This window comes from Salvelinus fontinalis, unplaced genomic scaffold (genome assembly GCF_029448725.1).
Source record: "Salvelinus fontinalis isolate EN_2023a unplaced genomic scaffold, ASM2944872v1 scaffold_0107, whole genome shotgun sequence".
In the NCBI taxonomy this organism is placed as follows: Eukaryota; Metazoa; Chordata; class Actinopteri; order Salmoniformes; family Salmonidae; genus Salvelinus; species Salvelinus fontinalis.
In genome coordinates, this window is record NW_026600316.1 from 328659 (window position 1) to 340986 (window position 12328).

The 12328-nt window shown below is 47.5% G+C and overlaps 1 protein-coding gene across 1 annotated transcript in view; it reads right to left on the minus strand.

Moving 5' to 3' along the window:
• LOC129843299 (sister chromatid cohesion protein PDS5 homolog A-like) overlaps positions 1-12328 on the minus strand; it is a 93066-nt gene that overhangs the window by 73287 nt on the left and 7451 nt on the right. Inside the window, exon 3 of the mRNA XM_055911926.1 lies at positions 59-262. Coding sequence (XP_055767901.1) covers positions 59-262 — 204 coding nt within the window. The remainder of the gene's footprint in view (positions 1-58; positions 263-12328) is intronic.

Here is a 12328-nt window from a genome sequence, read left to right on the forward strand (position 1 = left end):
GAGGTGTAGGGGCTGTGTGAAGGTTGTATGAAGGTTAGATGAAGGTTATACCAGTTACCTTCAGCTTGTCGTGTGAGGTGTAGGGGGCCTCGGGGGCGTAGATCCTGAAGATGTCAGCCAGGCAGCAGGCCACCAGGAGACGGACGTCCTTGTTGGGGTTCCTCAGGAAGAACTCGGAGGCCAGATGGAGAGCCAGGTTGAGATACTGCTGCTTCTCCTCCTCGCTGTCCTGGTCCATGTCCATGTAGGTCTTCACCACCATCTAGAGAGAGAGATGATTGGTTAAGGTCTGGTCTACAGAGAGAGATGATTGATTAAGGTCTGGTCTACAGAGAGAGATGATTGATTAAGGTCTGGTCTAGAGAGAGAGATGATTGATTAAGGTCTGGTCTAGAGAGAGATGATTGATTAAGGTCTGGTCTAGAGAGAGAGAGATGATTGGTTAAGGTCTGGTCTAGAGAGAGAGATGATTGGTTAAGGTCTGGTCCATGTAGGTCTAGAGAGAGAGATGATTGGTTAAGGTCTAGTCCATGTAGGTCTACAGAGAGAGATGATTGGTTAAGGTCTGGTCCATGTAGGTCTAGAGAGAGATGATTGGTTAAGGTCTGGTCCATGTAGGTCTAGAGAGAGAGAGATGATTGGTTAAGGTCTAGTCCATGTAGGTCTACAGAGAGAGATGATTGGTTAAGGTCTGGTCCATGTAGGTCTACAGAGAGAGATGATTGGTTAAGGTCTGGTCCATGTAGGTCTACAGAGAGAGATGATTGGTTAAGGTCTGGTCCATGTAGGTCTAGAGAGAGAGAGATGATTGGTTAAGGTCTAGTCCATGTAGGTTAGGATTGGTTGGTATCCAGATGTCCATTTTGTTTCTGGACCATACAGGGGTATACAGTATTACACACAAGGGCCGCTATTTAAAACAATAATCCAGGAGGGGGGTTGAACGTCTCTGTTGGAACCAAGAAGCTTGACATCTAGCTAGTAAATGAACCAACCACGAGCATAACTGGAGCCCTGAGCTGGATATCATTTATCTGACACATCTCAGATGTTTATTCTCTAACGTCTCTCTAAAGGTCGTGAACACCGAAACTAGACTTGGCCGATATACCGTATAAAATGTTGAAATACACAGACAGACAGAGAGACAGAGAGACAAAGAGACAGACAGACAGACAGACAGACAGACAGACAGACGAATACACAGAGACAGACAGACAGACGAATACACAGAGACAGACAGACAGACAGATGAATACACACAGACACAGACAGACAGACAGACAGACAGACAGACAGACAGAAGGACAGACATACAGACAGACAGACAGACAGACAGACAGACAGATGAATACACAGAGACAGACAGACAGAGACAGACAGATGAATACACACAGACAGACAGACAGATGAATACACACAGACAGACAGACAGATGAATACACACAGACACAGACAGACAGACAGACAGACAGACAGACAGACAGACAGACAGACAGACAGACAGACAAATACACAGAGACAGACAAACAAATACACAGACAGACAAATAGACAGACAGACAGACAGACAGACAGACAGACGAATACACACAGACACAGACAGAGACAGACAGACAAATACACAGACAGACAAATACACAGACAGACAGACAGACAAATACACAGACAGACAGACAAATACACAGACAGACAGACACAGACAGACAGACAGACAGATGAATACACACAGACACAGACAGAGACAGACAGACAAATACACAGACAGACAGACACATGAATACACAGACAGACAGACACATGAATACACAGAGACAGACAGACAGACAGACAGACAGACAGACAGACAGATGAATACACACAGACACAGACAGAGACAGACAGACAAATAGACAGACAGACAGACACATGAATACACAGAGACAGACAGACAGACAGACAGACAGACACAGACAGAGACAGACAGACAGGACATGTCAATTGATTTCTGGTCCGAAGGACTCCAACACAATCTGATAAAGTGATTGGTGGATAATGTTTATTCTTATTTTTATTTTTTTAAGGTGACATATGCAGAAATCACTCCTCCATTTCCTGGTTGCTAAAATTCTAATAGTTTGATTAATTTCAGTTTGTGGCAAAACAAGCGTAGGAGAATCGCTGCACCATCTAAACGGCTGTGAAATTTATTTTTAGTAGACGACTGAAAATACAATATTTTAGGGTGCTTGAAGCCGGTGTACAAACCCGAAAGTAAAAAAGACAAGAACGAGAAGCATAGAAACACCACACATAGAACAGATCTACCGCTACTTAGACTGGCTTTCAATGAGAATGACAGATCTATAACACATAGAACAGATCTACCGCTACTTAGACTGGCTTTCAATGAGAATGACAGATCTATAACACATAGAACAGATCTACCGCTACTTAGACTGGCGAGTTAGCTTGACAGTAGAAGTTCCCATTACTAATGTGTCATTACTAATGTACAACTGGAATAAAACCAGCTCCCTTTACTAATGTACAACTGGAATAAAACCAGCTCCCATTACTAATGTATCATTACTAATGTACAACTGGAATAAAACCAGCTCCCATTACTAATGTGTCATTACTAATGTACAACTGGAATAAAACCAGCTCCCATTACTAATGTATCATTACTAATGTACAACTGGAATAAAACCAGCTCCCTTTGCTAATGTGTCATTACTAATGTACAACTGGAATAAAACCAGCTCCCATTACTAATGTATCATTACTAATGTACAACTGGAATAAAACCAGCTCCCTTTACTAATGTATCATTACTAATGTACAACTGGAATAAAACCAGCTCCCATTACTAATGTTTCATTACTAATGTACAACTGGAATAAAACCAGCTCCCTTTGCTAATGTGTCATTACTAATGTACAACTGGAATAAAACCAGCTCCCATTACTAATGTATCATTACTAATGTACAACTGGAATAAAACCAGCTCCCTTTACTAATGTGTCATTACTAATGTACAACTAGAATAAAACCAGCTCCCATTACTAATGTATCATTACTAATGTACAACTGGAGTAAAACCAGCTCCCATTACTAATGTACAACTGGAGTAAAACCAGCTCCCTTTACTAATGTACAACGGGAATAAAACCAGCTCCCTTTACTAATGTACAACGGGAATAAAACCAGCTCCCTTTACTAATGTACAACGGGAATAAAACCAGCTCCCTTTACTAATGTACAACTGGAATAAAACCAGCTCCCATTACTAATGTATCATTACTAATGTACAACGGGAATAAAACCAGCTCCCTTTACTAATGTATCGTTACTAATGTACAACTGGAATAAAACCAGCTCCCTTTACTAATGTGTCATTACTAATGTACAACGGGAATAAAACCAGCTCCCTTTACTAATGTGTCATTACTAATGTACAACGGGAATAAAACCAGCTCCCTTTACTAATGTGTCATTACTAATGTACAACGGGAATAAAACCAGCTCCCTTTACTAATGTGTCATTACTAATGTACAACTGGAATAAAACCAGCTCCCTTTACTAATGTGTCATTACTAATGTACAACTGGAATCAAACCAGCTCCCTTTACTAATGTGTCATTACTAAATGTACAACGGGAATAAAACCAGCTCCCTTTACTAATGTATCATTACTAAATGTACAACGGGAATAAAACCAGCTCCCTTTACTAATGTACAACTGGAATAAAACCAGCTCCCATTACTAATGTACAACGGGAATAAAACCAGCTCCCATTACTAATGTACAACTGGAATAAAACCAGCTCCCTTTACTAATGTACAACGGGAATAAAACCAGCTCCCATTACTAATGTACAACTGGAATAAAACCAGCTCCCTTTACTACTGTATCATTTGAATAGAACCAGATGAAACATAACATCAACCATTTTAAGAGCTGTAAACTCTCGTTCTCTCTCCCGCTTCAACAGAGAGACGCAACTCCACTCAAACTCCTCTAACACTAGGACCCAGCAGACACCACTTCTTCCTCGGTGTGTCTCTCCAAGGCTCAGAGTAGCAGCAACCAAGCTGCAGACAGAGTGAGGGGGGGGATGGGTGCTGAAACACAGGCAGGAGGAGAACGAGGAGAGAAGACCAGAGAGCGATCTCTCTCCCTCCCTCTCCCTCCCTCCCTCCCTCCCTCCCTCCCTCCCTCTCCCTCCCTCCCTCCCTCCCTCCCTCTCCCTCCCTCCCTCTCCCTCCCTCCCTCCCTCTCCCTCCCTCCCTCTCCCTCCCTCTCCCCCTCCCTCTCCCTCTCCCTCCCTCCCTCCCTCTCTCTCCCTCTCCCTCCCTCTCCCTCCCTCCCTCCCTCTCTACCTCCCTCTTCCTCCCTCTCTCTCCCTCCCTCCCTCCCTCTCCCTCCCTCTCCCTCCCTCCCTCTCCCTCCCCCTCTCTCTCCCCCTCTCTCTCCCTCTCTCCACAACTAGCTTTGGACTGGGGACTCAGTCAGTGTGTGTCTCGGATGATCATAGGTTTATTTTATTTGTTTTTTATAAATCTGACACCGTGGTTGGATTCACAAGAAGTTCATCTTTAAACCGATGTAAAATATGTTTTGTTTTCTGAATTTTTATAATGGAGTACAACTGAGGCTGTGAAATCCTTCCACAACTAGCGTTTACAGATGAACTCTAGCGTTGGACTGGGGACTCGGTCAGTGTGTGTAACGCACCTGATTTAGCCTCATGTAGTTTTATGTTTTATGAGAATAGCTGAGCTGGCTGAAAGAGAAACGGTTGGGTAGGTTGGTTTTTAAAATCTATTAAAAACACACAAAAAACCTGATACCCAAACACATTCTACTGTCAGACAACATTTCTTAATCTTTTTGTTTACTTGTGTTTTGAAACGAGGAAACACTGCTTTGCTGAGTCCTGTATGTTACACGTGGTAACGTCATATTTAGCAGCCTGGCTACTATTGTTCAACAGCTCTATTTCAGAACAGAGAAAGATCCTTCATTCTCCAATGGTAATATTACGTACCTACATTCTTATTACAATATAAAGCAGTGGTGTAAAGTACTTAAATATGAAATATTTTTAAAGTACTACATAATTCGTTTTTTATTTTTTTTATATATATTTTATCCCATTTTCTCCCCAATTTTCATGGTATCCAATCGCTAGCAATTACTATCTTGTCTCATCGCTACAACTCCCGTACGGGCTCGGGAGAGACGAAGGTTGAAAGCCATGCGTCCTCCGAAGCACAACCCAACCAAGCCGCACTGCTTCTTTAACACAGCGCGCCTCCAACCCGGAAGCCAGCCGCACCAATGTGTTGGAGGAAACACCGTGTACCTGGCCCCCTTGGTTAGCGCGCACTGCGCCCGGCCCGCCACAGGAGTCGCTGGAGCGCGATGAGACAAGGATATCCCTACCGGCCAAACCCTCCCTAACCCGGACGACGCTATGCCAATTGTGCGTCGCCCCACGGACCTCCCGGTCGCGGCCGGCTGCGACAGAGCCTGGGCGCGAACCCAGAGACTCTGGTGGCGCAGTTAGCACTGCGATGCAGTGCCTTAGACCACTGCGCCACCCGGGAGGCCTCCATAATTCGTTTTTTGGGGGGGTATCTGTACTTTAGTATTTACATTTGACAACTTTTTCTTCACTTACATTCCTAAAGAAAATACCTTTTACTTCCTACATTTTCTCTGACAAGCCAAAGTACTTGTTACATTTTGAATGTTTAACAGGATGGACGGACGGACGGGGGGGACTGAAATTCACGTGGTCATTCCTACCGCCTCTGATCTGGAGGACTCACTAAACAGAGAACATCCCTGGTCATCCCTACTGTCTCTGATCTGGAGGACTCACTAAACAGAGAACATCCCTGGTCATCCCTACTGCCTCTGATCTGGAGGACTCACTAAACAGAGAACATCCCTGGTCATCCCTACTGCCTCTGATCTGGAGGACTTACTAAACAGAGAACATCCCTGGTCATCGCTACTGCCTCTGATCTGGAGGACTTACTAAACAGAGAACATCCCTGGTCATCTCTACTGTCTCTGATCTGGAGGACTTACTAAACAGAGAACATCCCTGGTCATCCCTACTGTCTCTGATCTGGAGGACTCACTAAACAGAGAACATCCCTGGTCATCCCTACTGCCTCTGATCTGGAGGCCTCACTAAACAGAGAACATCCCTGGTCATCCCTACTGCCTCTGATCTGGAGGACTCACTAAACAGAGAACATCCCTGGTCATCCCTACTGTCTCTGATCTGGAGGACTCACTAAACAGAGGCTTTGTTTGTAAATAATGTCTGAGTGTTGGAGTGGGCCACTGGCTGTCCATTCATACAAAATAATATTTGCTTAATATAAGAGGAATTTGAAATTATTAATACGGATATTTCAAACCAAATACTTTTAGACTTTTACTCAAGTAGTATTTTACTGGGTGACTTTTACGTGAGTCATTTTCTATTAAAAGGTTTCTTTACTTTTAACTCAAGTTTGAAAACTGGGTACTTTTCCACCTCCGCTATTAAAGCCAAAAGCCCTGAACATCACAGCCAATCAGAACCCCTATGATGATGTCATCCAGAGTGGCATGTATCCGTTTTCTCATCTATAGCAGGTCATATTTTACACACAGCAGGTTTTTTAAAAAGGACTAAAAAGAGAGGACGGGATACTGGTATCATCCCAGCCTCGTTCGGGGCGGCAGGTATGTTAACTCGAAATGACACAACGACAAGGTTCCACTTTAACAAAGTTTACTATACTATATGAACACACTACAAGGTGGCCATTACACTCCAGGTCCATCAACCTACTAAACCGTACGAACACACTACAAGGTGGCCATTACACTCCAGGCTAGGTCCATCAACCACTTGACTCCCTGCGCAGGCGCACTCTTGACTGAGTGATAGCCCCGTAATAACAGAAATATAGGGATACTTAAAACATGAACTTAACAGGGAAGCCTCGTGGTTAGAGGAGAGGCAGGTAGCCCCGTGGTTAGAGGAGGCAGGTAGCCCCGTGGTTAGAGGAGGCAGGTAGCCTAGTGGTTAGAGGAGGCAGGTAGCCTAGTGGTTAGAGGAGGCAGGTAGCCTAGTGGTTAGAGGAGGCAGGTAGCCTAGTGGTTAGAGGAGGCAGGTAGCCTAGTGGTTAGAGGAGGCAGGTAGCCTAGTGGTTAGAGGAGGCAGGTAGCCCCGTGGTTAGAGGAGGCAGGTAGCCCCGTGGTTAGAGGAGGCAGGTAGCCTAGTGGTTAGAGGAGGCAGGTAGCCTAGTGGTTAGAGGAGGCAGGTAGCCTAGTGGTTAGAGGAGGCAGGTAGCCTAGTGGTTAGAGGAGGCAGGTAGCCTAGTGGTTAGAGGAGGCAGGTAGCCTAGTGGTTAGAGGAGGCAGGTAGCCTAGTGGTTAGAGGAGGCAGGTAGCCTAGTGGTTAGAGGAGGCAGGTAGCCTAGTGGTTAGAGGAGGCAGGTAGCCTAGTGGTTAGAGGAGGCAGGTAGCCTAGTGGTTAGAGGAGGCAGGTAGCCTAGTGGTTAGAGGAGACAGGTAGCCTAGTGGTTAGAGGAGACAGGTAGCCTAGTGGTTAGAGGAGGCAGGTAGCCTAGCGGTTAGAGGAGGCAGGTAGCCTAGCGGTTAGAGGAGGCAGGTAGCCTAGCGGTTAGAGGAGGCAGGTAGCCTAGCGGTTAGAGGAGGCAGGTAGCCTAGCGGTTAGAGGAGGCAGGTAGCCTAGCGGTTAGAGGAGGGAGGCAGGTAGCCTAGCGGTTAGAGGAGGGAGGCAGGTAGCCTAGCGGTTAGAGGAGGGAGGCAGGTAGCCTAGCGGTTAGAGGAGGGAGGCAGGTAGCCTAGTGGTTAGAGGAGGGGGGCAGGTAGCCTAGTGGTTAGAGGAGACAGGTAGCCTAGTGGTTAGAGGAGGGAGGCAGGTAGCCTAGTGGTTAGAGGAGGCAGGTAGCCTAGTGGTTAGAGGAGGCAGGTGGCCTAGTGGTTAGAGGAGGTAGGTAGCCTAGTGGTTAGAGGATGCAGGTAGCCTAGTGGTTAGAGGAGGCAGGTAGCCTAGTGGTTAGAGGAGAGGCAGGTAGCCTAGTGGTTAGAGGAGGCAGGTAGTCTAGTGGTTAGAGGAGGCAGGTAGTCTAGTGGTTAGAGGAGGCAGGTAGCCTAGTGGTTAGAGGAGGCAGGTAGCCTAGTGGTTAGAGGAGGCAGGTAGCCTAGTGGTTAGAGGAGGCAGGTAGTCTAGTGGTTTGAGGAGACAGGTAGCCTAGTGGTTAGAGGAGGCAGGTAGCCTAGTGGTTAGAGGAGACAGGTAGCCTAGTGGTTAGAGGAGACAGGTAGTCTAGTGGTTAGAGGAGACAGGTAGCCTCGTGGTTAGAGGAGGCAGGTAGCCTAGTGGTTAGAGGAGGCAGGTAGCCTAGTGGTTAGAGGAGGCAGGTAGCCTAGTGGTTAGAGGAGGCAGGTAGCCTAGTGGTTAGAGGAGACAGGTAGCCTAGTGGTTAGAGGAGACAGGTAGCCTAGTGGTTAGAGGAGGCAGGTAGCCTAGTGGTTAGAGGAGGCAGGTAGCCTAGTGGTTAGAGGAGACAGGTAGCCTAGTGGTTAGAGGAGACAGGTAGCCTAGTGGTTAGAGGAGACAGGTAGCCTAGTGGTTAGAGGAGAGGCAGGTAGCCTAGTGGTTAGAGGAGGCAGGTAGCCTAGTGGTTAGAGGAGGCAGGTAGCCTAGTGGTTAGAGGTGGCAGGTAGCCTAGTGGTTAGAGGAGGCAGGTAGCCTAGTGGTTAGAGGAGGCAGGTAGCCTAGTGGTTAGAGGAGGCAGGTAGCCTAGTGGTTAGAGGCAGGTAGCCTAGTGGTTAGAGGAGGCAGGTAGCCTAGTGGTTAGAGGAGGCAGGTAGCCTAGTGGTTAGAGGAGACAGGTAGTCTAGTGGTTAGAGGAGACAGGTAGTCTAGTGGTTAGAGGAGGCAGGTAGCCTAGTGGTTAGAGGAGGCAGGTAGCCTAGTGGTTAGAGGAGACAGGTAGTCTAGTGGTTAGAGGAGGCAGGCTGGCCTAGTGGTTAGAGCGTTGGACTAGTAACCAAAAGGTTGCAAGTTCGAATCCCCCGAGCTGACAAGGTACAAATCTGTCGTTCCACCCCTGAACAAGGCAGTTAACCCACTGTTCCCCGGTAGGCCGTCATTGAAAATAAGAATTTGTTCTAAACTAACTTTCCTAGTTAAATAAAGGTTAAATAAAATAAAAAAATCACTATCACAAAACCAAATCATGCTCAGCTTTCAGAGACAGACGAGACAGAGAGAGAGACAGAGAGAGACAGACAAAGATAGAGACAGACAGAGAGACAGACAAATAACACACCTTTATTCTCATTGAACAGAATCTGAGTTTTAACCAGCTAACATTGATACACGTTCAGACATTCATCTCCTGATTTTAATATGGGTTGTTGAGAGCGTCAAGCCGGTCAGTTTATACCATTTTAAAGTCCAACTTTACAGCTGGAATCAATACTTGGTGAAACGTCGGTTTACAACAAAGAAGGAAGTTCATTCAAAACAAACGAACACCGGTTTCCCTCTCTGACATCACATTCAGAAAGTATTCAGACCCCTCGACAGTTTTCCACATTTTGTTACTTTACAGCCTTATTCTACAATGGATTAAATTCATTTTCATCCTCAATCTACACACAATACCCCATAATGACATCACAATACTCCATAATGACGTCACAATACTCCATAATGACATCGCAATACCCCATGACGACATCACAATACTCCATAATGACATCACAATACCCCATGACGACATCACAATACTCCATGACGACATCACAATACTCCATGACGACATCACAATACTCCATAATGACATCACAATACCCCATGACGACATCACAATACTCCATAATGACATCACAATACTCCATAATGACATCACAATACCCCATGACGACAAAGTGAAAATAGGTTTTTAGAAATTATGGCAAATAAGTATTCAGACCCATTGCTGTGAGCTCAGGTGCATCCTGTTTCCATTGATCATCCTTGAGATGTTTTTACAACTTGGAGTCCACCTGTGGTACATTCAATTGATCGGACATTTATTTGCAAGCACTAAGACTCTTCCTAGAGCTGGCCGCCTCGCCAAACTGAGCAATCGGAGGGGGAAGGGCCTTGGTCAGGGAGGTGACCAAGAACCCGATGGTCATTCTGACAGAGCTCCAGAGTTCCTGTGGTACCTCTGTGTAGATGGGAGAACCTTCCAGAAGGACAACCATCTCTGCAGCACTCCACCAATCAGGCCTTTATGGTAAAGTGGCCAGACGGAAGCCACTCCTCAGTAAAAGGCACATGACAGCCGCTTGGAGTTTGCCAAAAGGCACCTAAAGACTCTCAGACCATGAGAAACAAGATTCTCTGGTCTGATGAAACCAAGATTGAACTCTTTGGCCTGAATGCCAAGCGTCACGTCTGGAGGAAACCTGGTACCATCCCCACGGTGAAGCATCGTGGTGGCAGCATCATGCTGTGGGGATGTTTTCAGTGGCAGGGACTGGGAGACTAGTCAGGATCCAGGGAAAGATGAACAGAGCAAAGTACAGAGAGATCCTTGATGAACACCTGCTCAGGATCTCAAACTGGACAACGACCCTAAGCACACAGTCAAGACAATGCAGGAGTGGCTTCGGGACAAGTCTCTGAACATCTCTGGAGAAACCTGAAAGTAGCTGTGCAGTGACGCTCCCCATCCAACCCGACAGAGCTTGAGAGGACCTGCAGAGAAGAAATGGGAGAAACTCCCCAAATACAGGTGTGCCAAGCTTGTAGCTTCATACTCAAGAAGACTCGAGGCTGTAATCGCTGCCAAAAGGTGCTTCAACAAAGTACTGAGTAAAAGGGCCTGAATACTTAAATGTCATATTTGATTTTTTTACAAAAAAATTCTAAAAACATGTTTTTGCTTTGTCATTATGGGTTATAGGCTGATTAAGGGGATTAAGGCTGTAACCGTGGCCGGCCTGGGCAGCTCCAGTCCTCCAGTCCTAATTGGAGTCACACTTTCCCCCCACCCCTAGTAAACACACCTGAGTTCAACTAATTGCATTCTAAACTGAGGATCAGGATTAGGTGATTATTGGAGTCAGGTGTGTTAGCTGGGACAAAGGTGTGACACCCCCCATCCACCCTATTGGACTCGCCGAGAACCCCCCCATCCACCCTATTGGACTCGCCGAGAACCCCCCCATCCACCCTATTGGACTCGCCGAGAACCCCCCCATCCACCCTATTGGACTCGCCGAGAACCCCCCCATCCACCCTATTGGCCAGACACTCCCATCCCTTCCAACCTCCACACAGCCAGACACTTCCCTCCCGTCCAACCTCCACACAGCCAGACACTCCCATCCAACCTCCACACAGCCAGACACTTCCCTCCCTCCCGTCCAACCTCCACACAGCCAGACACTTCCCTCCCTCCCGTCCAACCTCCACACAGCCAGACACTTCCCTCCCTCCCGTCCAACCTCCACACAGCCAGACACTTCCCTCCCTCCCGTCCAACCTCCACACAGCCAGACACTCCCATCCCTTCCAACCTCCACACAGCCAGACACTTCCCTCCCGTCCAACCTCCACACAGCCAGACACTCCCATCCAACCTCCACACAGCCAGACACTTCCCTCCCACCCAACCTCCACACAGCCAGACACTCCCATCCAACCTCCACACAGCCAGACACTTCCCTCCCTCCCGTCCAACCTCCACACAGCCAGACACTTCCCTCCCATCCAACCTCCACACAGCCAGACACTTCCCTCCCTCCCATCCAACCTCCACACAGCCAGACACTTCCCTCCCGTCCAACCTCCACACAGCCAGACACTTCCCTCCCATCCAACCTCCACACAGCCAGACGCTTCCCTCCCGTCCAACCTCCACACAGCCAGACGCTTCCCTCCCGTCCAACCTCCACACAGCCAGACACTTCCCTCCCTCCCATCCAACCTCCACACAGCCAGACACTTCCCTCCCATCCAACCTCCACACAGCCAGACACTCCCATCCAACCTCCACACAGCCAGACACTCCCATCCAACCTCCACACAGCCAGACACTTCCCTCCCATCCAACCTCCACACAGCCAGACACCTCCCTCCCGTCCAACCTCCACACAGCCAGACACTTCCCTCCCGTCCAACCTCCACACAGCCAGACACTTCCCCCCCGTCCAACCTCCACACAGCCAGACACTTCCCTCCCGTCCAACCTCCACACAGCCAGACACTTCCCTCCCTCCCATCCAACCTCCACACAGCCAGAC